At 42.8% G+C, this 26455-nt stretch overlaps 1 protein-coding gene across 1 annotated transcript in view; it reads right to left on the reverse strand.

The window, feature by feature from the left end:
* DIP2C (disco interacting protein 2 homolog C) overlaps nt 1-26273 on the reverse strand; it is a 227463-nt gene extending 201190 nt beyond the window's left edge. Inside the window, exons 1-3 of the mRNA XM_019508168.1 lie at nt 26208-26273; nt 23479-23646; nt 11447-11557 (exon numbers count right to left, since the gene is read on the reverse strand). Coding sequence (XP_019363713.1) covers nt 11447-11557; nt 23479-23584 — 217 coding nt within the window. The 5' untranslated portion in view covers nt 23585-23646; nt 26208-26273. The remainder of the gene's footprint in view (nt 1-11446; nt 11558-23478; nt 23647-26207) is intronic.
* Between the last annotated feature and the right edge of the window lie 182 nt (nt 26274-26455).

The following is a 26455-nucleotide window of genomic DNA, read 5'->3' on the forward strand; positions in this document are numbered from 1 at the left end:
CTCTACAGTGAGAGACTGCGGGACCTGAACCTATTCAGCCTCCACAAGAGAAGGCTAAGGGGGGACCTGGTGACTGTCTATAGACTCACTAGGGGGGACCAGAGGGGTTTGGGGGAGACGCTGTTTCCCCTAGCGCCCGCTGGCATAACAAGGAGTAATGGGCACAAGCTGATGGAGAGGAGGTATAGATTGAACATCCGCAAAAACTACTTCACGGTTAGGGCGGCTAGGTGCTGGAACCAACTTCCAAGGGAAGTGGTGCTGGCCCCTACCCTGGGGGTCTTTAAGAAGAGGCTGGATGCCTACCTGGCTGGACTCATTTGAGTCCCATTTCTCTTTCTGGGGTTTTTTGTTGTTCTCCCGCCCTGGCGGGGGGTCGGGCTAGAAGATCTACTAGGTCCCTTCCGACCCTTAATCTATGAATCTATGAATCTATGGGCTGCACGTGGCCCACGGGCCACCAGCTGGCTCAGCCCTGGTTTGAACAGGCTCCTGGCAACCTATTTTGATTTAGTTAAGCATGATAGAAAATGATCTGGCAACTTTTATTATGTGATAGAACAAAGATTTCACCATATAACATTTTTGTCAGACATATATCCTTTCCTCATTTTTTATCTTTGTCAAAAAAAAAAAAAAAAATAATCAAATGGCTGAAAATATATATTTTTTCCAGCTGAAAGCTTCTTTGATTCATGGCCAAAAAATACACCTTTGTCAAGGCTCTGCTGAAAATTTCAATGAAGTACACAATTGTTTTTTGTCTTATTCAAAAAGCTTTCCACAAAAAATAAACCATTTTCTGACCCAATGTAAAACTAAGCCTGATTTAAAATAATACGAGTGTCAATGCCAACTATTCCATACATTTAAAACTGGTTAAAATAATCACAACTTTAAACTGGTGCAACATCTTTACCTACACAAGCCTTAGCTCTAATTTCCACTACTGCAAGGGTGACCCTTCAAATGCCAGCCAAACATAAACTGTGCAGAGCCAACTGCCTAGCAGTCTGGCTGAGAGAGGTGTGAAAAATGTTACTGGTTTAAAGTTCAAACAGGATTGTTAACTATTTCACCATCAATCATTGTAGCTGGAACTTGGAACTAATGTGCTCATCCATTTTGGCTTTTTACCATTACTAGCTTTTGAGGTGGCTCCAAGTTCCTAGAGCAGAAACAGAGAACTTCAAACCACCCTCATCCAAAGCTAGTAACTTCTGCCTATATTCAGGAGACAAAAAGGGACATTTTTACACATGTTCCGGGAGGTGTCGGGGAAGGCGCTTTAATTAGCGAGACAATCACCCCGTGTATTAGCGTCCCCACGCTGAAAAAATGGTCCACACTGAAAAAATGGTGTTGGGGCGCTTTTTGAACTAAAGCTCATTTGACAAGCTTTAGTTCAAAGTGCCCTGCTGCCGTTTTTCAGCATGGGGACGCTGATCCATGTGACGCTGCGCTCCAACAGACTCGATTAATTTCTGCGCTCCAACAGACTTGATTAATTGAGTCTGCTCCAACATACTGGATTTCCAGCATGTTGGAGCTGGCTCCCTGCATGTATATAGGAGCCAAAGGAGACTAATTTCCTTCCCAGTACTAAAAACTTCAAGTTCCTTTCCAAAATCAGTGTTAATACTTCACATTTTAACCCCACAGCTGGGGAGTGAAGAGAGATTATTTTTACACTGTGACCTGAAGACACTTTAGCATCCTCCACTGAAGACATCCCCCCCTCCAGCCACTTAAAGAAAGTGCCTGTTAGGAGCATTATGATGAGTTTATCTTAGGCCACAAAGTGATTTATGTATCCATGTCAACACCTTGAGGCAAATGGAAAGCCAGTGTTGCATGATCTCTGCCAGCAGAGCAGGAAGCTACACTGTGCACCATCTGTGGATTCCCAATGACCTTCGGGAACAGCCGACCAGAGCACACTGCATTAACCTGATTGAACTGACCAAGTTGTGGGTAGCTCTGTTCAGGCCTAGCAGCAAAAAAGAGTCTCACAGCAATCGTTTCTGTTGTGACTGAATAAGAGTGAGCATGGCCACAGATGTCAACTGGGATTCAAGTGTAGGCATGGAGGTAAAAGTAATCCTAAATTGTAAAGGTTTTGAACAAAGTTCCCTTCCGAATTTAGGAATGGCTCATATCCCAATCAAACTTTGCCTCCAAGATCATTTCCTTTAGAATGAAATTGAGGTACCTTGCAGTTAGGATTAGAAATGAAGTAAAAAAAACTGAATTAAGGCTACTTTCATGCTGAATAAGTGTGGCCACAGAGGGTTTTAATGCTGCTTAAGTAATCCACTTTTAAATGTTAAATTGTGACTGACTCTCCTAAATGACACACGTGGACAAGCCTTCAGATAAGCTATTGCTCTACAATTTTATTACCACTGATCTGAAGGGGTAACAATTAATCCTCTGTTCTATGATGGGCCATTTTCATATACACCGAGACATTCTTATCCAACTACACAATAGGTCTACCTAACTTCCTAATGGACTTTTTCCTAATTACCCAGGTAACACTGAAGATACTCCAGCAAAAATTGTTCTTCATATTGCCACAGTGTAGTCAGGAAGGTGCTCACACACTGTTCTTCCAACAGCCTGCAGGTAATTCTTCTTTCTTTCATTTTAATGTATTCCTTCCAGTTTCTGGGAAGATGCCAGATGGATAGCATGGGCACATAAGCAGGTTATGGCAAGGTTAAAAATGAATGGAAAACTAATGCACATCAGCTACTTTTCAGTGGCTGCCTGCGTTCACTTCAAGTAAATGGAAACAAACTCATGGCAGCTTACTTCTCACTGAAGCAGGACTAAGCTACTGTAGAGGTTAGCTTTCATTGACTGCAGGCTAAAAGCATACACAAGGGCAGTTACCATGCAGCAGCTGACACACACCAAATCCCTATCCTCCTTTTTCCTCATGGGAGCTGGTTTGCATACCATGCCTTCAGATCCCGAGTCTGCTTGTAAAAGGCCTTCACAAAATTTAGTTATCTAACTCCGACACTGTCTGCTCATCTGTGAATCAAGTCCATAGGGGATGTTCTCCTTCAGTTGCCGACTCCATTTTTCCAGGCGCTCTATAACCTACACTGAGGTTATTTGTTTGAAAGCTGAATGACTTAATATTTGAGATGAAGTTCTGTTCTGTCTATTCCTTACTGAGACAAAGTCTAGATTGGAAAGATAGCCGATGACTCCAATGCAGAGTGGTGGGGGTACCTTGAATACACAGACAGGCAATGCAGCGTAGCTTACACTGCCACTGCTCATGTCATTTCTGATCTGTGGAAAGTTCAGTCTTCAGAGCTAACTCAGCATCTTCTGCAGGCATTAAACCCACATTATAAAATGCAGGATATTCACAATTAGTGCAGATCTGCAATACCTCTTACAGGTCTAACCGAGAACCAAGTGATGACTCAGAAGCAAAGCCCCAGGTCCTAGGCAGCCCAGCAGGAACTACTCAGCAGTGCCCTCCTCTCCCACGACTCGGTCCCACACACCAGTCTTCTCAGCTGAGTCAATCAGCAACATCTTCTTTGTACTACTTATTTTGTTGAGGTTATTTCATATTGCCTCCAAACCTTACACTTTTATTGTGCTGAAGATCTTTGTACTGACAAGACGTAGTTGCACTGTGGAAGTTGCCAGGGGAAAAATGAAGGTTTGAACAGCTGAGACTTCTGGCATGCAGAAGGCATGAGAAACAGTTCTGGTTTTTGGCGTCTGAGCAGACCACTGAGGCTCTTCATCCTGGCACATTGTTAGGACTACAGGGCCTGCCTTTGAAAAATCTAGAGTTTTTAGGCACTTGACTTTTACTGGCTTAATTTCTACATTTGATGAACATTTATTACCTCGTTAACATACTTGTCAACCCTGTTTCTCTTTCAAAACAAATGAACACTACTTTATGCCATGGACTTGGTTACACTATGTGTAGAAAGAAATATATTATTTAGTAGTCTCCCTTGATTTGGCTGAATACCAGTGGATGAATACAGCTACAAGACAAATGATTTCACAAAAAGAGTGTCATTGTGATGCTAGGTTTTCCAGGCCAAAAGCTTTGCACTGCCACTGGTAAGGAGAGCATGCTTCAGCCCAAGTGGTACTGGAATCCAACACACTGATTCCATCAGAATAGGGTCAAATCCAGCTCAAGATGACTGGGGAACTGGAGCTACTGCAACCTTTGGTCTACACAGACAGCAGGCATACCCCTCACTGTACTGATCCCACAGGAACTCAGTGTTTCTCCAGGAGCCATGCAGGAAAAGGGCACTATAGGTCAAACCATTTTTTAATGGATCCAAATACAATGATGTGTATTTGAGTCTGTTTCCATTGTTTTGGGGATCCAATCTGACTGCTATCCAGTCCACAGCCTCCCCAGCTTCATCAACAGCAAAATCTTTCCTCATAATGTCATTGAGATCAAGAGAAAGAAAGCCTGGTGGTCATGGATAATCCTAGTTGGAAACTTGAAACTTTCCTTCTTTTAAGGTTTTTGAGAGGGAGGTGGGGCAGAGAAATCATATTGAAAATGAAAATTCAGGACCCTTCTATGAAATTCTAGCCTATGGGTAGGTTGCGCACTATACACATGGAGCCCTAGAAGACAAGCCATTCAGACCTCACCTAGAGCAGACCCTAACAGTAGCACCACGACTTAGAACATATTCATTATTATTCTGCAACTATGAATATCTGGGTGGGAGCAAGCAGGCAGAGCCAAAAACAATTGTCTCACACTATTCAGGGAGTCTTTGCAGATCTGCAATGGAAGGTGATGCATCTCCTGTCTCTGCCCTTTTGTGGGCAAGGTCAAAGGGTGAGAATCAATATTTAAGATCTTGTTCTCATTCCAGTAAGTTATCTCCTGACAACAGGTATGTGGCCTTCCACACCCTGCCCCAACACCTACCAACAGTAGCTAAGCACAGCTGCTTAACTTTTAAATGTTGACATTCCTTAGTTCAAAAAGTTAGACTTCAAGGGGCTGTCACCCCATCAGAAGCACATGGCACTTTGTTGGGTTATTGTTATCAGCAGACATTACCAGGTATACACTTAACATTGCTCATATTCTTTGCAGCCATGGGCCAGATGCATCACTTATTTCTGGAGGAAAGTTTAAATTACTGCATGCTAATTTGTGGCAATGAAAAAAAAATCCAGATAAAGTAGCAATTTCTGTGGCTGTGCAATCTCACACATAAGACTGTCCAGAGTTGAAGACGGGACTTAACTGCTACTGGACAATTGAGGCGGTAACAGCAGTTCAGGCTAACACACATTCCATGAAAAAAGGCTTAAAAGCAACTGAAGAGGATCCCTGGATATAGAGAGGCTTCTGGGAAGGAGGCTGCTCCCTTACCTCTGGATAAGAAACTCTGCACCAAGACAAAGTTCTCTTTGAACTTTATGGGTCTAAGAAAAACGTTCTTTGAAAAAAGGGATCTGACTTGGGGGGTATTTTGAGCCAAACTGCCACAACAGATCATGCTGCTGTTCTCAGATACAGCCATAATGTGGCAGTAGAACACAGGTCCTCTCCACACTGGAGAGACTTGGAAACCAAGGGAAACAACTGCAAACTTTGGTTCAAGATTCAGTGGCATTATTCATTTTGCGTTCCAGTGCAAGTGGATCATAGGCTGCTATCACCATTTTAAGCATCCTGCCACTTTTAGATCTGTTCTGAAGAATAAGTAGTTTTTACAGATATAATCTAAATGACATTTTAAACAATGGTGGCAGCTGGTGACCCATCTAAAACAGAGTTCTGAATGTACCTAACAGTAACACAACTAAACCAGTGTTAACAGCAGAAGACAACTTTTTAAAAAGGGAGAAAGAAAAGACAAAAATACCTACGCACAATAAAACACCTTCCCTAATCCATGCAAAGGACATCCTTTGAGCTGGTATCCCATTGTAAATCTTAGTCTTTTACTAGGTTATGGTGACATTTTCTTCCAGTCCAACTGACAGCAAAACCACAAAGATCAAGTAATTGTGATTAATTTCTTGCTTTTATACCACTTAGGTCCCCTCTATATGTGCAAGTAAAGGCGCAATGGGATCTAATGCATGATCCATATAATTGAGCCTCCTGCCATGCCACATGTGCATGGCAGGAGGTGCGATTGTGGGATAGTGCATTAGATCCCATCAGGTCTTACAGCTGGTGCTGGGAAAGCCCAATCCCAGGCTCCCCCCACACCAGCAAGAAGCAAGCTCCAGTCACTGGTTTCATAAACCCTGGGACTGCGAGAAGGTGACAGCCATGACCTGCCAGCCGTGAGGGTTTTACACCCTCCTTGTGCTGAAAGTATTTGCAGATGGGTTCCAGCACCAGGAGGTACACTGTGGGGACCCAGTGTCCACAGCTGTGGGACTCTGGGTCCTGGCAGCTGCAGGGTGCTGCTGGGACCTAGAGCCAGCAGTTGCTGGGGCTGAGAGCACCCTCAGTTGTGGGACTCCCAGCCCTGTCTGGGTATGATGCACACCTAAGGCTTGGAAGCCTGTCAGCTGATGCGGCTCACTGACCTAGGGGAGACCCTACTACACCTGTAAATGAAAGCTCAGTTGCAACCAGGTCTAACATATAGCTCACTGAAGCTTTTAATGGTATGACAGGCACTTTGCATGTGTAGCTGGTCTGCAATAGTCTGAAATGATCTTGAAAAGATATATCAAGATGCCCAGATGTATAGCATCTGAAGCAAGCTTAGAAACCCAGTTTTCAAACAACATAAAGAAATAATTTATGTTTCCAGCTGCCTATGAAACAGCAGCTGCTAATATTATGTGTGGGGGCAAAACTGTTTTGAAGGTCCACATTTGGAGGACCTTTCAGAATACTATTTATGGTTTGATAAATAATGACAGAATTTTATTTTCTTGGCAGCAAATAAACCAAAGGTCTTAATTAATTAACTATTTTCCATAAACATAAGTTACATACCAAATGAAAGCACTAACTGCTGCAATTTGTATTGTTCAAATAGAGAATGAAGCATGATTCTGTACTAATCTAGTTAGGTGCAAAACGGTGCTTAAATAACATTCTTCAGACGTCTAAAGAATGAAGAGATACACGAACTGAATGCCGAGCCTAGGAGGTACTCCAGAGTTTTGGTATTGCCCATGGTACAAGAAGGAAAATTTTGAACCTGTTCAGTTCAAGAGAGGTGAGGTGACCCATTTCTAATTCACAAATAATCTGAAAAGAAGCAAGTTGAAACCCAAACTACCCTTGGCAGCCCAAAATATGAGGGGGAGGGGAAATTTAGAAAAAATCATTAAGCAGCCATGAGCTAAAAGGCAATTTTTATCTACTACCTCAAAATCCCTCAAAACAGGTTTTCGCAGTCATGGCAGAACAAGGTCTGTTAAAATGCTTATGCAATATAGGTCTGTAGATATAATGATTAAAGTGAAAAAATAAGAAGTGATTTAAAATGTAAAGGTCTGGTGCTTTCCACAGGAAGAGAACAGTGGCATACAAAGAAGGCAGTGAGGGGAAATGATGTTGAATCTGCCAAGCACATTAATTAAACAACATTGCTGACACCTGAATTTATGTAAAAACAAGGACAAGGAAGGATAGTTGGAGGATTCTCAAGATATTAGGCTTTCAATTAGAAAAAAAACTTACAGAGAAAAGGTAGAGCAGAACTTTGATCAATGATTACAACAGAAATTTTGTATTCAGATGCTAATTGGAATAAATTGTGAAAAACTGGGGATGTTTTCCTAGAAGTGAATTACTTATTGGATAAAGTTTATAAAGTCATTTTGTTCTGGGCCTTTTACAAGATGTGCCAAATATGATAACAAGCATTGAAGCTAGGTAACAGCTAGAATATAATAATTATAATATGATCAGAGCTGAGAAGCTGAAGCATTAAGCATAGCAACACAATGGGCTAGACATAAGCTTTTAGTTAACAAAATCTAATGCTGAGATGTAAATCACACAGGTTTTTAATGAACATATCAATGAAGAAAAGGAGTCTTTATTACATCATTAAATGGACTTTGGCTTTGAAAAAGACTGCTAACGTAGTAGATTCCAAGCCACAATAAGGCAAAATGTAATTTAAATTTAGGACATTCTTTTCTACTCATGCAAAATTCTTCCAAGACTAAATCTAAAGGAGATTATTGGAAGATTTTTGGAAGTTGAACTCAAATTGCAAATAGCATTGTCTTTTTGCTTTTAGGGACTATACAGCAACATAGGATGTCCCAGAGAAATTTTTAGTTAATATATGCTCAGCAAGTGGCAAACCCCTTCTATCCTATGTCCCATCCCCCCAAGACCCCCTCCCATGGCCCATGTCAACCTAACCTAGGGTAAAAATTCTTCCCTGACCTTACATTTGGAATCAGTGCAACCCTGAGCAGAGGAGCAAGACCTTTTCCCCCAAAATTGAAAATTTTCTAGGTGCTGGCAGGAGCACAAGTAGATCCCAGTCAAAATGCCCAGGCTAGGCTGTGGCCAATTTGCCCTATGTCAGATCCTATCCTGTCATATTATCTTTTCCATAAACTTATCAAGTAAAATCCTAAAGCAGTCTTCTTTGCCCCATGTAGGACATTCAGGAGATCATAGCAAAACATTCCTCTCCCGGTAGTTAGAATCCTTCTAATATCCAAACTAAATTTGTTCATAACCAGTTTGTAACCAATGGATCTTGTTCTAGTCTGGACTAATTACACAGATTTGCTGGTGTACAGAGGTTGGCTTGTTTTGCTGAAGAGTCATAACCCTGGTGAGTTTAATATAATAATTTTAAGCCTGGCCATAAACTTGCACATTATTTTCAGGCATGGACTGAAAAGGACATTTTCAGATTAGGGAGAGGACCCAAAACTGACATAACAGAATCCTATTTTTTATGGGATCAAACTACTTCATTAATAGGAAGCAAATGTTTGGCTCTATAGTCCATATCCATTCTTTTCAGTAATACCATCTTCATATAATTATTCTTTAAGAGCATATAGGAGACCTAGTCATGGATCAAGACACAATTTTATAGGTTCTGTAAAGGATCCAAAGGTCAAAACAGACAAGCAATGTACCAAAAACCACAAACTCCAAGTGCAGTGTTGTGAAAAAAAGCCCTGAATTCACAAAGAGGAGAGGAGGCCCACTGATTTTTATCTCTGCACACAATGGTACTGAATAGTTTAGCACCATTCTCGACAGTTCTGGGATCCACATTTTTAAAAGAACATTGAAAGCTTGGAGCAGGTGCAGAAAAGACATATACAAATGATTTGAGGGGTGTAGAGAACGGCTTTCTCTGAGAGATTTAAAGAACTTAATAATGTTTAATGTACCCAAAAAGGCTGCCATGAAAGTACTAAGGGATTCTTGAAGTTAGCAGAAAAAAGTTGTAAGAACAACTCAGAAGCTGAACCAAGACAAATTCAAATTAGTAAGGAGACATAGTGAAGGTGGATAGCATAAGAACAAACTACCAAAGGATGTGAAGGATCTGCCACCTAAAAATACCTCCAAAACAAAACCAGAAGCCTTTCAGGAAGCCTGTTTAGTTGGTCTCAATATGGATGAACTGGATGAAGAGAACAGGCTAGATGATCTAACAACTCCTTTGGCTTTCAACTCTATGAATGGATATGAGCATGGAAAAGCTGTGTTTGCTAAAGCCAGAAAGAAGTATGCTGGAAGATGAAAATGTCCTGGATGAGCGTTTTAGCTGTGGTGACAGGAAAGGTGTTATTTTAGAGATGTGCACCAGAAGGAAGGTGCAGACATAGTCCTCCTGGATATGGAGACTGAGAAATCCAATCAGAGATGACATGCAGGTTACAGACTTGAGTGAGAGGCTGGCAAGATAGTGGCAAAATTCCTAAAGTCTGAGAAAGCAATTTGGGGACTGTTGGGAGGGAAAAGATTAAAAGCTATCTATGTGTTAGGAGATGCCAAAGACATGGGCTGGGATTTTAGCTTGATCAGAGAAAGAGAGGGGTCTGGAGAAGAATGTCAGCTCTCTGAGTTACCTGCAGAGAGATGGCAGTAGAATATGTGCTTACTGCTGCTATTACTCAGCGATAATGTGCAGTGGGGAAAAAAAGAGGGGACGATGGACAGAATCCAGAGCAACCTTCACAGAAAGCTAGTGAGGAATGAGAAGGATCCTTTTAGGAATAGCAGCAATTTAAACAAGGAAATTTTATCTTAGGAAAAGATCAAAACTCCCCTCTAAACAAGAAATGCAGAAAGAGAAGGTAAGCTAATACAGAATATGCAGGACACTGAAGAGAAAAAGTGTTCCTTTTTCCTCTTTGTCCTTAGGTATGATATCCAAGAATCATTAATGGCTGAGCTCCAGTTTTTCCTACATGATTCACTGTGAAAAGATGAGGCAGGAAAACTAGATTGGTATTGCACAGCTTTTTCAGTCTATGAGCCAAACGTATTTCAGAAAGGTCACAAAATTATAGTCAATACTTTGAGACAGAGTTTCTGTCCTGTTCTCTGACGTTCAACATAGCTCGGACACCCCATAACCAGACAAATACAAGGACAGTAGTTTGGGGTTTTTTAATGACCCAATTCTTAGCAGAACATTGTAGAATTTCTAGCATGTCTGAGAACTAGCATATGGCAAACTAAACAATAATTTAAATGGAAGCTGGCAGAAATAGCATAGGTGGGCAAGGTTTTTTGGGTAGATGTGATGGCTTTTATTAGACCAACTAGATAGTTGGAAAAACATTATTTGCAAACCTTTGGGCACAAATACCCTTCATCAAAACATATCTGCAACCATCTTGACTTCTAATGTACGTCATTATGGGCAAAAAGAATTGGACACTGACTAATTTGGGACCTCTACTTTCCAAATTCACAAGACTCAATTTTTTATTCAGCTTTACAATTCATTTATCTTACTCACACAAATATCTTCCTATCAATGACTTCCATTTCACATCTCCAAAGTTCTTTATTTCTAAAGGAGAATTCTCTTTTGATGTTTGCCAAACCAAATTAGAATCATTATAATAAAATTTCACTTTTCTTCCACAATGAGTATTTCCAGTTATGTAATACACGTTTCCCTCGCCAACCACTGGGGTTAGGTTCCTCAAACTTCCCATGGTTGGCAAAACTGTGGTTGGCAAGACAAAAGGCTGATGGGGAAAATGGCAGGTGGTTGGCTGATGTGCAGCCACGGAAAACCGTGGTTACTCAAAAACGTATACCATAGTAGCCAAAATGGTATACAGAATGTTAAGTGTGGATACTCAAAACCATGGTTAGCAAAACCATGGTTGGCGAGGGAAACCTGTAGCCAGTTATGGGTATTACAGTATGAGAAGAGTTCAACCCAAGTTCCACTAAAAACAACTGAACTTTCAGGCCTTCACTTACCTGATCTATAGCGTTCATCCCGTGACCCTGAGGACCTGCGGCGGTGATATCGTGAGGAAGAGGAAGGGGTAACGGGAGTTCGACGTTCTTGTGGCAATGCCTGATCCACCCCTGCAGTCACAAGAAACAAACAGTGCTGAAAAGTTTACAGAATCTTATTGATTATTAATCAGTTTTTGGCTCTCAAAACCAAAAATAGATGTTTGATTGCTAATCTATTTAACTGCTATTGGCAAAAATATTATTAGTATTTGGTCAGATGTTCAGGTCTACTTGTGTCTATCTAAGATAGTCAATACTGTAAAGAACATACATTCAGCAAGACACTGTAAAAAGAAAAGGAAATGATTTGAAAATCTGCCCTCCTCTTATGCAGAAGTAGCCCTTCTAGAAGCCATATTAAGACAGCATTTTAAAATGTGAGGGGTAATGGTGAATAGGGAGCCATGGGAATAAAACCTGAAGCTGTCCTGGCAATTGGTTACAAAGAGATCCCATATAAAGATATAGCACTGTGTCCTATTAACTTCTTCTGCACAACCTAATGCACAACCTGTTATCAGTAGGTGACAGAACAACAACATGCAGAAATCAGATACCATAGCACTAGGAACAACGTAAACCCTCATATATAGCTTTAGCTACAGAATACTAGAAAGTAAAAAAAATGACTATGTAACAGCAATCTGAAAGAGTAAGCTGTCTTGCTGAAAATCTTTCTGTCATAAAATCTTTCCGTCATAAACAATGGGCCCACAGCAATACAGCTGTGCCATCCAAGTATTTCTGGCCAAAGCTTAAGGTTTAAATATCTTGTTCTCCCCAGTGTTACAGATTCTCTGCAAAAAGAAGTGTGTTCCTGAAGGGTGCCTCAAAGGCACTGGTAGCACCACAGCAGCCCTGTATTGAAACGGCTTCTGAAAGCGGCCTTTCTTTTCCAGTTCCTTGTTCCACCATTCACACTTGCACAACAAATTTGTGCTTCTCTGACAACGCAAGCTGCATCACTGGACTGGGCTCAGGAAGGATAAAGTGTGGTCCTAAAGAGGTGCTTTCTAGATGTGAAAATTTGCAAATTACTTGGTGCCTAAAAAGGAAAAAAACTACCAATCACATACGTAAACAGTACAAAGATAGGGATTAGATATCCAAATAATGAAATCTTGAAACTGAAAAAAGGGTTTAAGTCAATAGAAAAAAAGACTAAAAGAATCAAATGAATGACTACAAATTAATATGTTAGATTGGGGCACAGCGGGGCAGTTACTGGATGGCAAACTACTGTCAATAATACTTTGTTCCAAAAAGTGTGTTATGCACTTATACAAGAGCCCCACATAAACAAGCAAGATAAATATCACCTTCATCTCTGCTCTGGCTTAGTTTAGAGTGTGAGGCCACATGTTTCCAAAGAGACAAACAGAATTAGAGTGACAAATTAATGTGTTTACCTTCCTAGTATTGGCAGCCTGGGAAAACATGAAAAGGAATGAAACTGCCCACAAATCAGGATCTTGTTTTGTGGAGCCTTACAACTAAAAATTACAGGTCTCAGTGAATGAGGTTTACCAAGGTTATATTCTATCACACATCCATGGTTTTTATTTGTAGTGATTTTTTACCACCTAAAGCTGGGATTGTCAAACTTGTTTGCAACCCCCTGCCAGGCTGATCCAAACTGCAGGGCTCTTCGCAGGTTGGATCCAGACCCAACTCCAGCAATGGAGCCAGTGGCAGCAGTGTTAAACACTGAGGCTAGGGACAGAAGTTAAACATAAACCAGTTTAGGTGAACGGAAACTGGTTTAAACCTGTACCAGAACAGAAGTTCAGTGGGCAGAAACCAGTTTCAAAATGGCTGAAACTGGGTTGAGATAAACCTAGTTGATTGTAGTATTAGATTTAACTGATTGAACTCAAACCAGTTTATGAAACTTCTGTCCTAGACCCTTTCCTGGTTTACGTTAAACCAGAGTCCCCCAGCATCCCAGCAGGCTCTGCAAGCACTGGGCTGGGCTGTCTACTCCACTGGAGTAGGGAGCTGGAGTGGAGGGGGGGCAGAGCAGGGGCGAGGTTTATCCCCCTTCCCCTGTCCCACCAGCACAGACTTGCCAGGCATTTCTCCACTCACTGCTCCAGCGGATGGGGTGCGGCCAGCCCCAGCAGTAGCCTGAAGTGAAGTGAAGTGAACTGACCAGGGAGGGGATTTAATTTAGCCCCACCTGGCTTCCAGGATTGCAAACCTCTTCCCAGCAGGGGGCTCCACTGTGGGTGGGAGCAGGGTAGGCAGAGCTGCTGCAGACTGCGCAGGTGCTAGGGGAAGCTTGGGGGGCTACGGTCCCCTCCAAGCCCCAGTGCCACTGCTCTCCCCTCACAGTCTGCAGCAGCTCCGACTGCCCCACTCCCAACCACAGCACAGTCCCCTGCCGGGAAGAGGTTTGTGCTCCCCAGGAAACCATGAGAAGGGCTTCTGCCCCCATCTCCGGTTGCTCCCACCTCACTGCTCCAGCAGCAGGGGCCAGGGTGCAGCCAGAGGCTGGCCAACATGGGTCTCTCTGGCAAGGGGGCAGGGAGAGGGGTTATTTCTCCACCCCCGGTCTGGCATCTGGTGGAGGAGACAGGGATGGGGCTTATTCTGCTGCTTGCCTGGTGGTGACAGTGGCAGCCAGGGCTGGCAGACCCCTGCTGCAGTCCCCTGGGAGCACAGGGGGTGGAGGGAAGAATAACCCCACCTCCCTCCCTACTCTGTCTGCTTCAGGGGAGGGGGCCATGCCAGCTGGTGTCTGGCTGCACCCCTGCCCCTGCAGCAGAGACGGAGTAGCGCCAGGTGGACCCCGGCTCGGGTCCGTGGGACAGGGATGGGGGAATTATACCCCCTCCCTGGCTAGTTTACTCCAGGCTACTGCTGGGGCTGGCCATGCACCCCCCGCCCTCTTCCTCCCCCAGCACAGCTTCCCTGCAGCTGAGGGTGCGCTCCAGCACCGCCCGGCTCCTGGCCTGAGCGACTGCAGGCATGTCCAGAGGGAATGTCTGTTCACTTGCATATTTGTTCAGTTTCTAGGCAGGTTAGACTAACCTTCAAAGATTGAATCAATTCAGGCTCGGGCTTTTTGAATGTCTGTCCCTAGCCTGAGGTGTTTAAGTTGATGTGTAAGGTCTTCCCTGACTTTGTGGAGAAATGGTTGGATGCCAAGAAACACGTTTAGTATAAAATCTCATGTATGGGCAAGAAGAAAAGGGTGCTAGTACTAAGAAAGACTTTTATCCAGAATGTTGTTAGTCAATGAAATTAAATCATTGTATTAACTAGACTGACTTCTTTCAACTGGTTCAGTTTTCACTATATAATTCATATCGCATTCACAGTACTATTCACACCATATCATACATCATTTCATTATCTTTCTAGTTATTAGAGTCCTCCAGGACAGGTCAACTGAATTACTAACATAAAGAAGCAACCACAAAACCATCCCCAAAACAAGCCCCCCTCCCCCTTGCAAAAAACTCTGTTTTTATGGGGGGGGGGGAGGGGTGTTTCCCTTAGCAGTTGATTTTTAAGATCAACTGTCACAAAATCAACCATCAAAACTTATTTGGTAGCCTTTCAGTCAGTGGACTTATGCCTTAATATCACCTAGCAAATTTGTGATATTGAGGGGGGAATAAGTCAGGGTTTGCTATAAAAAGGGTAACAGGATAATTATAAAGACTCTTTATTACCTTTTTTCAACTGCAAAAGAAAAATTAGGAGGCTTCAGCAACAGCAGAGAAAACATAAATTCACTACCAGAAAACTTTTCAATGGGGAAAGTTACTAAAAGTAAAAAGTGAAACAAACTCCTACAGGTGCTAGTAGATCTCCAAAGATGAAGGCATTTAAAGTTTGTCCACATTATTAGGAATTTTTCAGGAAAAAAATAAATCTTACCTTAGAAGTTTCACTAGAAATCCCCTGCTACACAAGTGACTCTAGGCATTTCCTAATTAAAACTGAAACAACCTGCATCTGTTCATTTCTGACTGACTGAACAGAACCCTGTTCAGAATCATATATCACATTTTTCCACTCCCAACCTGATTAAGGAGTTTTTCGGGAAGGATGGCAGGTAGACTTCAGAGCAATGCCACCAGACATAAGGGAAACTCCTCCCTTTTCCTTTTTGAGCACCAGTTACTTAATTCCTTTGTGATTTCAGCTTTTCTGCTGCTCTAAGAGAGTAGAGCCTTCTTGTAGAACACTTTGAAGATCCTGAGAGTTACCTAGGGACAGGTGTCACTGTGGTGTCCCATGGCAGGAGGTGAAACAGAAGGTGTGAAAGTAGTCAGTCACTAATTAAAGCTTCAGTCAATAATCTTAAATGTTACTTGAATTAACAATAGACACCACATTTTCAGATGGAGTTACTTTAAACAGCATTTCTCTTTCAACTTGTGTACTTCAATCATTAATAAAACGTCTTTTTGGCTTTCAGCAAAAAGAGAGTAATATGAAGGTTTTCCTTACAGATATTTACAGGAAGGCAGGTCCGCTCCAGTACAGGTGCAGACAGAAGTGACAAATTTCCCCTGATCTGGTCCCTGAAAGCACTCTACAGCTGTGACCAAACAAGAGTGCTTTAAAAGGGCCTGATCCTGCAAAAATCTGAACCCTCATTGCAACTCTGAACCCTCATTGCAACTCAGCCCTGCTCCAGCACGGTCTTCAGAATAGGAGGGGGGAAATGGGAAAGGAGTTCAGTCTGGGATTTGTTCAGCCAGCACTGGAAGGTGAAGTGTGTGGATTGGAGCCCCCCCCACCTTGGGGTGGGGATAGGGTTCCAAAACACCCACCCCACACTCCTGCACCGGCTGGGGAACTCCCAGAACAAGCTCCCTCTGCTTTCTTTCCCCCCTCCCATTCTGAAAACAGCACTATGGCTGTGGGGAAGGAGGGATGTTGCTAGGGGAAGACTGGTTGCAGGCTCCCAGCCAGCAGCTGTATTCCCCAATTCCCAAGATGCAACAATGAACTTGTGCTGGGTCTGGAGGATCACTGTAACTCAGGGGCGGGCAATTATTTTGGGCAGAGGGCTGCTTACTGAGTTTTGGCAAGCCATCGAGGGCTGCGTGACAGGCAGCCCAGGGCAGATTAATATTCATTTTCTAAATTTTTTAGGAGCTCCACGGGCTGGATAGAATGGCTGGGCGGGCTGCATCTGGCCTCTGGACCGCATTTCGCCCACCCCTGCTGTAACTCATAGCACTTCCTGTAGTGTGCCATGAGTTACAATGGGGAGCTGCTCTTCTGTCTGTGCCTTAAGATTCTAGCTTAGACTGTTAAGGTAATACCAAACAGAAGACAAAAGTCACTTATTTTCCACTCTGAAGAGATATACAAGCCACTAAGTGTTTCACTCCTCCTTTTCCCCTAAACATTAAAACCCAAGGGTAACTTACTAAAAATGACTCAACAGGACACGTTAGTTACTATGTAAACAAGTCTCTGTTATTCTTATACTGCTCATCTCCACCAGGAAGTTGGTGGGCAAGATGCTAGGGCAGTAGTTCTCAATCAAAGTGCCACAGCAGCATGGGGTGCATGCCTCAGTGCAGGCTGCTACTGCCACAGCCGGAAGGCAATGCCCCATCTGTTTGTTTCCAGGAGGCATGTGTGGAGCCAGACCAGAAAGCTCCTGAGGTAAGAGTGGGTGCTCCTGCCTGCATTAGAAGTGGCACCTGCTCTGGCTGCAGGCACTTCCTAGTCCAGCTCTTCACACGCCTCCTGGAAACAAAGAAACAGAGGAACGAAGGAAACAGAGGCAGTTCCACCTGGCTGCAGTCATGGTGACACCCTGGAAGGAGATGTTCCAGGTTTTGTCAGGTAAGTTGCGTTATAGGGATACGATCGCTCTTTATATCTGGTGTATAAATATCAGACAAGGAAAAGAGCTATTTAAGTTAAGGGACCATGTTGGTACAAGATCAAGTGTGTATAAAACAGTCACAAGCAACCTGTGAGACAGCACACAGGAATTTAGTCAGGAATAGCTCACACACTGTAAACAGACACTAATTGCTTTCTGTGCACAATATTCCTCAGGTAGCAGAGTACAAAATATTAGGACCATCCACAGTGAGACTTCTGCATGGCAAGGAGGAGTAAAAACTTACAGAATATCAGATGCCATAAAAATCAGTGAAGCGTTACCCTAAAGCAAGGTGGTTTTGCTTGTCTTTTTTGACTGATAATATATATTATCAGTCAAAATATATTTTACTTACAGTTCTTGCAACTAACACATGAAATCCACAAGCTGTTTCAAGTTCAGCTGCTCCAAAGTGTATTTATGAAGCAAAAAACAAGATCACAAAATAGGATCTGGTCCTGACAGCTAAACGTAGTTGTTGGCTCAAATCTAACCAAGGCAATTTCAGATACTGAGGATGCACTTAGTCAATGGCCTACATGAAAATTGAGGGGGCAGGGATTACTTTACTGCCTGGTACATAGCGGTCCAATGTGCAAAGAATGCACCTGGGCAGCCCTCTCTCCCCTTCCCCGAGGCAGCCTGCAGGAGCAGCAGTGGGCAGTGACGGGCAGGTGCAAGGTGTTCTGAGAATCGTATATCTCTAGCGTGGGAGGGGAGTTAGTTCACTGCTGCTGGGGGTAACTTTCACCCTGGTTCTTTGCTACCAAAGCCCATATTGGGAGGGCAAATAACTACTGATTTTGGCAGCAAAAAAATGCAGTTAGTTCTCTCCCCAGCGGCAGTGAACTCCACTGCTGCTGTACAAAACTACAGTTCCCAGAACACCTGGCACTCCATGACATCACATTGCCAGGCTGCTGCAAGTGCAAAGGGAGCAGGGAATGCGGGAGTGAGGTATTCTGTACCCTCCCCCCTCCACCTGGCACCCCCCACTCAGGTGGCACTCATGGCGTGTGCCCTGCATGCCCAGCCCACATTACGATACTGTTAGTCAGTCATGTTAACATCTCAGTCACCAATAAACTAAGAACCTTTTGTGTCGAGCCATGTCTGCAGGGCCTCTAACATACTGGGCTTACCCTGCAGCCAAAAAAGGGGCGTAATTTCTCCGACAGCTTTTACAGCACCACACTTTTTAAATGTGGTGACTGACTGCCTTGCAAGAAGGAAGGGTTTTCTCAAGGCATGCGAACATGTATGTTGTATGGAATTGCTTTAAATACAAAACCTGACTCACGTGCAAATGTGGCTCTGTACTGGAAGGTATGGCCATTCAAACACTGTCAGCGGCCTTATCTCACAAATCTACTGCCTTTCACTTACAAAGCAATACTGAGGAATAGGACCACGTTTGAAAACCATTTAAGGATGATACTGCAAGTTGCTAGCTTCATTGTTAAATGTATGACATTGTCAGCTGGAGACAACTTTTCCACCCTTCCCTCTTTCTCCTTCATATCGTTTTTCCCACCCTTCCAGCTTCCAACTGTGGTGCCATACACACACTATGTGGTAGTAGCTCCACTGCCCTCACCTGCAGAGGGCAATTGTTTCCTTAACTGCTGCTGACAAGTTTCTTTGATTTATCTTTTATTCCTGTGACTGCATCAAAATCCTTTATTTAAAAACATTTAAAAGCTGCAACAACTAATTGATGAAAGGCAGAAGGCATTCTTAGGCAGAGGGTGAACATATTACTCTGAAACTAACCTACAATACATAACCATGGGAGATACAGCTGTAAGGCAGACCCATCAACTTCAAGGACAGTGGGGGGGATGGCAAGTGGTATTTAGAATACAACTTAAAAATACTATTTCAGTTTCAATCAAACTGTCTAGTAAGCTTCTGTTTGGCGACTGCTGGTGTGTCATTAAAAATCAAAGCTGAGTGATGGGCTTAATGTCAAGTGGCTGCAATATTTGTTATATTGCATGGCATTTTATTTTTGCTGTCATACATACATTCATACAGCTGAAGAGCCATTTCAGTGGGAACTATAAGCAGCAAGATTAGTTGGGTATTATTTTTAATTGGACTAACTTTATAAACTGGGAGAGCTGTTAACTAAGCTTTCATGCATAAAAAGGCCTTTCCTCAGATAATCTCTGCTTCTTGCCCAGACATGAAAAAAGGGCATTTTGTGTCCAAAAATTGACTAACAACTCTCCTAACTATAAAGTTAGTCCAGCATATTATCTTGGACTATTATCTCCTCACCCTGCATGGAAACATATACCTGAGCTGCAACAGGGTCTGTTGATCCTGGATAGGCTTCATCAGCCATCTTTGGACCCACAGATAAGACAGTAATGGAAGACAATCATCCTTGAGTGGGAGAGCTCGCCCATGATTATCAAACAAATCTTGTTTCTTGTTTTTTCCCTGGCCCATCACAGCTACAAAAATGCTGCTGCTGTACAGGAAACTGACAGCCCATGTTAATTTTGAGGATGTTTTAGAAAGTAACAGCAATTTTGAAATAAAAAAGTTGTGCATGCAATAATAGTTGACTGGACCACATTGCTTCTGTGCACAGTCATAAACAATGGGTGTGTTTGACAATGCTGCCATCAGTATTTCCTGCTGTTGTGTAGTTTCCCACTCACTGCACACAAAATAGTTTTACTTAAAAACACCATCATGAAATTTAAAAGCTGGTTCTACTAGCATATACTCGCTAAAGAAAGATACACAAGAGCTAGTCACAATCCACTATACTCTGGGTGGGTGTAATGGATACAGTATTTCCAATGAAATATCAACTCATCTAAGTTACCTTTCATATATACTCCAGCACACTGGTCTGAAGGCCAATGATCTCCCTGGGCACACAAGGTATCTCTTCTTCTGCATAAACTAAAATCTTAGCCTGTCTTCAAACATCTCCTTGTGGATGAGTAGGTGGCGCCTCAAGCTCAATGTGGCTACACCAGAGTGCTAAGTCTTTTGAGTCCTCCTTTCCACGTCCTGTCTGCACCACTAGGGACAATATCACCATCCTAAACTCATTCTAGGACCTCACATCCAGCCTATGTCCAAGTCCTACACTTACTTTCAGCAGAACCTCTCCAAGATAAGGCTTTACTTCTCCATTCTCCTAGTTAAACTTTTGCTCAGGCCTTGGTTATGTTGTGTCTCTGTTACTACGCTATCCATTTCTCAGTCCTTGGCAAAGGCAATCCTGCTCCAATCTTCCCCATTACAGAATGATGCTGCAACAACAGTTTGCTTTGCCTGTCACTCTGACCACATCATCCTTTCCTTTACACTCCTCCCCTACACCCTCTCAGTCACAACAACACACACAGGTTTCCACTTTCAAGCCCCTTCATGACTAATCTCTTCTTTACCTATCATTCCTTATTCAGAAGTCAAGGGGTGAAATGTCTGCCTTCAGTTGACACATGGCGCCATTAATAAAACTGAGTAAATGACTCTGAGTATGGCATTTACAGAAGTGTCTAAATGGGTTATGAAGACAAGTTTTGAGAACACAAGTGTTTTTGAGATCTGTGACCATGTACATGTTTATATTCATGAAATAAATAACAATCTCTGAGGTTTGATTTTAACTCTAGAACCACACTTAAGTTAAGCCTTTCATTACAGTGTTTGCAACCCAAATAATACAGTACCATCCCTGTTCATAAGTAATCATAAACTAAAGCTGACTAGAAGGCAGGGCACAGTGGCACCTTATAGGATATAGGCTAATCCAGAGAGGCACTGACAACAAGCTACTTCTTCATATAATATGAATGGACCTGCAAAGAGCAGGGGTCCTATACAGGAGGCAGTCATTTAAATACAAAGGATAGGGAGGGGGAAAGAAAGGAAAAGGGGCACCTTCTGAGAGTCCACTCATTCTTTCCCTGCCCTAGACTGCCCAATGTAGACAGTAGATGATGGTATATATGACACTGGTATGGGAGCAGGTGAATGAAACCTGTCGAATCCATGTTGGACCAAACAGCAGATTTAAAGATATACATATTTCAACTTAATAATAAGAAGCAAAGGATACTAGTTCTTTTCATTCAAGCCAGAAATTTCCTCATATAGGAAATGGGGATAGGGACATAGACTGGGAATCTTACGTGGGACTTACCTCAGGCTTTTCTGTACTAGTGAAAATGTCTTGCCATTACTAGGGCTGGTGAAGCTCCATGACCACCAGCACCACTATTCTAGTTGTAGGAGGGAGTATCATTTTAAACACTACTTTGTAAGTTTATTCAACACGATCAATAGAGCACTCATAGCTGATCCACACTGTTTGTCACAAACAGAGCTACACTGGTGGTAGCAGTGATGGGAAAAGATGAAAAATAATCTTGTGTAGACACAGCACTTAATTAAGAAAAAACAAACCACCCATGTCGAAATGATTAGTACAAAAGCTTAATTGATAACAACATCATCTCTCTGTACTGAGAACAAATAAACAAAGTATTTCCTGGCAAAACACTGGAAGTAAATTGTGCAAAAGCATAGCTTACGCTGGATACAGGTAATTTAGTTATTTTCTTTCTAGGGAGGATTCCTCTTAATAGCATGCATCCAGCTGTCCACGTTATCGTACATACAGTTGACTGATTGATCCAATCAAGGTAATCTTCACAAAATTGTTCCGAAACAAATGTTTATTTAAGAGATTCATTCAGCTACTGGCAGTCAGAACTGCTTCCTGAGAAAAAATGGTACAGAGGAAAGGGGAAGAGTTCTGGTCAAATACAGAGGGGTATGGGCTCAGAGATTAGGGCTCAGATCCACAAGTGAAGTTAGATGCCTACCTCCCGTACAAACTCTTGAAATGCTAAAGCTCATTTAAAATAATAACAATTCTGTCCAGAGAACATCTGCACCTGTAATTGATGTTCTGGAGAACACAGCTGGAGGAAACAGAAGTTAGGCAGTATTACTGTTTTTTTCCGCCAAGCAAATGTGACAGCAACTGTTCTCAGATGACAGCATGCCACCGAAAAGAAACACCTTCCAAGATATAGTGAGAGTGGCAAGGGTCTTGTCTGGATGAAATCCTTCTGCTTTCATCTGAGTATTTTTTTTTTAGCATTTTTCTGGTACAAAAATCATTACTTCTTAATCCCAGCAACACCTGCATTATACAGATACTGAAACAGTGGAAGAGACAGTACCAGTCTGAGCCTGAAGTGGTGCTCAGAAAGTCGTGGTGCTCAGGCCGACCCTCAGAACCAATGAGCTACACAGCCCCACTACGAGGAGAACAACAATATAAGCAGAAGCCAATCATTTCTAAGAGTCCTGAACCTACTATCAATTTTTGCATTATTTTATTAAATCATTTATTTCTAAATAATGTGGGACTTCCTTGACTATGGGATATCAGGTCATACCAGGGGCAGTCAGTGGAACTGCAGCTGTTGACTTCCACAGCCGACTCTGGAGAAGCCACAAGACAGAGCCTTCTCCTGAGAGTCCGCTATACTCCTTTCACCTCTGTATGTCTGGAATGGACAAGCACCACACTGGAACAAAGAGGTTAATGAACCAGCCTAGAAGCATCCTCCTCCTACACCTTCAAGCAATATCATACCCAGGACAGAGGGTGTGAAGAGAACAGAAGCAAGCTTCAGTACAGCAAATTGGACTACAAAGCCCAGATGGGAATTCCTAGACACGGCTGGACTGTGTTATCTTATTGTTAGCTTGTCATCTATGTCAAGCAGCAGGGAAAGGATGAATTCTGATCATATCCAGGCCATGGACCTCTTACACAGCTGTAGCACTATCCAGACTCCAGCAGGGGTTGGCTCAAGTGGCACATCCAAGTTACTGGTGGAGCCAGAACCAGTCTCCTGTGCTTTCACCATTTTAATTGCATGAACCTCCTTCTGCAGCATCCGCCTGGGGACATACCATGTTTTCCACCATGTTTTTACTTGGACCTGGGTTGATAACAACTTCCATGTGGCCTTGGGCCACACTGCCTCTTCATTAGAAGCCTGCCATGAATGCCTCCTTCTGACAGAGGTCACTCACAAACATGCACTCCAAAATATACAGGTATTGTGCTCACCAAAACGAAAATAAAAGAGAGGCCGGTTTCCCGCTGTGCTGGCTGCTCGTTCTCTAGCTGCTGCTTCTCGGATGTCACAGACCCCAATGTTGGCAGTGCGGAGCATTCTTCTGGCAGCCCCTTCACTGTGTTGCAGTCTACACCGTACCGCGGCAGCTCCATTCGCTGCTGTAACAAGTTGAAAAAAACTAATTAATTCAGGTTTAGTTTTTTTACATTTGTTACAGCAACGAATGGAGCTGCTGCCCCCATGCAGTACAGCACACGCACATACACACAGACACTACAGAACACTCACAGAACCACATGGCCAATCGTCCGCTCTGCCAACATTGGTGTTAGTAATGTTAGCAAAGCAGCAGCAAGAGGACTAGATGCTGGAACAGTGGGGAACTGCCAGTTGGTTTACCTTCAGTTTGGTGAATGTCAAGTCCCAACCCTTCCCCATGCCCTTATACCCCACCAGAAAAGCTGTGTGGGTTTCAGTGCCTTGATCATTAATATTTCTGACACATCCCTCCACTTTTGAAAGTGAAATCTAATATTGAAAGTGATAAGTGTTTGCAGTTCCCCATGAAAACAAATTACAGTAAACAAGGAAGTGACTAATTTGGTCCTCTGATTCAAGGGGTCTTCACAAGAGCCTACGAAAGGCAGCTTCAGTGACTTCCACTAGGAAAAGATTTGTGTCTCCAGCTCAGAAGCAGGGACCTTCACCCATTCAGATGAGGAAAGATGTAGAGGGAAAATACCACAATACACCATCATCAAATTTTGTCTAAAAAAGGAACAGAGGCAAAACAAACAAAAAGCTACAGACAGCAAAGACCCAAAGCACAAATAATTTCAGTTTCAGTAGTTAACAGTAACAGCTGTAATGTCCTGCAATACAGTAATGCATTCTAATGCTAACATGCTGGGGCAGATCTCCTACTTTTGGACTGATGGATATAGTTGGATGGGTGCAAATTAAAGGTAATTTCTATGATACTGTTCTACGCCTTTCTCCAGTCATTACTCTCTGGATTGACAGGAGGAGCTAGGAAGCCTGCTCTTCCAAAAGCAGTGGATAAATGCCAAGGTTTCTGCTGTCGGACGCAGAACTAGGTGATGATCATCTCTGAGGGTCTCTACAAGACACCACACTTTAGACCCCAGATGTCAGTGCCTAGAGAAAGCTCTGCTTGATTAATCTCTAAGGTGAAACTCTTTCCCATCTATCTCTTCCCTCACTACATGGGGGTCACCAGTAGAGTTGGGCTCCGAGGCATTCTCTTTGGAGAATGAACCACGTTCTCTGTCTGGAGGCAATGGGAAATGCCAGACTGTTCAGTGAAAAAAAAATATGAATACTCCAATTAGTTTGCGGTGGTAGTATCAGTGTGAGATAAGTGTTCTTTCAATATAAGAGCAGGCCAGCTTCAGTGAGCTGCTCCTTGCGAAGAGTGCTGCATAAGCTTCTGCCATTTAGCTAGAATACTAAATACGCAGAGGTTTGATGATGGTTTCTGTGGGATTACACTTTTGTCTGACCTGTCTTGTTTCATAGTTGTTCCAAGTAGCTAGCAACTGTGAAGGTCACCATCAAATCATTCTGTACCTTTCTGAAGAGCTGGGATGGCAACAGGTCAGTCTACAATGCCAACCTGTTTTCTGGAAATCGCCTGAATGTCAGGAGCAGAACCAATAAACCCAAAAGCACAAAACACAACATAACACCAGAACAAAGGCTAACACACCTAAGGACGCTGGAACAAGGCAGTATCCACTTGGAGAGCAGAATAAACAGTAAACTATAAACTAGAATTTAAAGGCAAGAAATGTTTATAGTAAAAAAAATGAGCCACAGCCCCAGTCCTGTAACCAAAACAATGCAGGTGGATGCTCGAGCCTGACTGGAGCTCTAGCAAAGTGAATGAGACTTCTCACAAGTGGGAGGCCCATCTGCATGAACAGTTATAGGACTAAGGCTTATACTGATCACACAAATGCACATTTGACTTCATGATTCAGTGAACTTACATTAAAAATATATATATCAATGCAGCACTGGAGAAGCAATATATAGAGAAGCATCTCTTTTCTTATTTGATAAGCAATTGATGTATGAAATACTTGAAATGAAAGAGCAAGCCAACAAGTATTGAATTCAGCCCGTGTCTACAGCAACAGAGTGTATTCAACTTGTTCCTAGGGAAATAAGGAAACGGCTAACCCAGTTGTCTATAAAAGTATCATAGCTGCTTGCCATTACTTTGGGGAGCCATGTTTCTTCCTAGTCTTATTCAAAAGGGAGCCGAAAAGCGGGCATGATAGATTTGGGCTGGGGGGTCTGAAATGGAGCAAGTCCTATTGCAGCTAGGCAGACTGAGAAAAGCCTAGGTCCTTTTCCATACTCTTGTGTGTACGTCTCTTTGGATAAATTTGTTTGGCTTAAGTCTGCCAGGGCTAGGGCAGTGGTATACCATCCCATTTTTCATGACACATATTAAATAATGGCTCTCAAAGAAACATGGGCTGGTTTTATTTTCTGGCCATATCTGGACATCCCATATGTGTATGTTAAATCTACACACACAGTAAAGCTGATATATATACGTATATATAAAATGAGTGATGCAAGCTTATACTTAAGTGTACAAAATATTTCCTTCAAGCTACAGGTTTCTGCTCTGGCAACTATCAGTACACCTGACAGCTTCATCCACTGCTAGAACAGATATACATACCTGGAGGTTGTGGCAGGTAGGCCCCAATTAATTTTGATCTTTTCTTTTCATATCCCTTCTGTGTGATGTCACCTGCCAAGAAAAGAGACAGGAAAAAAATCAGTAAAACTTGCAAAAAGGCAGAGTCTAGCTCCATAATGGAAGTACCATATGCTTAGCCACCACTTCACTGTCTGTTTGTCTGGACAATTACAATGAGCAAATGAAAGCACAGTATGATCACTAAACTTGGGGGTGGGGGGGGGGGG

This window comes from Gavialis gangeticus, unplaced genomic scaffold (genome assembly GCF_001723915.1).
Source record: "Gavialis gangeticus isolate Ggan-Ray unplaced genomic scaffold, GavGan_comp1, whole genome shotgun sequence".
Taxonomy (NCBI): Eukaryota; Metazoa; Chordata; order Crocodylia; family Gavialidae; genus Gavialis; species Gavialis gangeticus.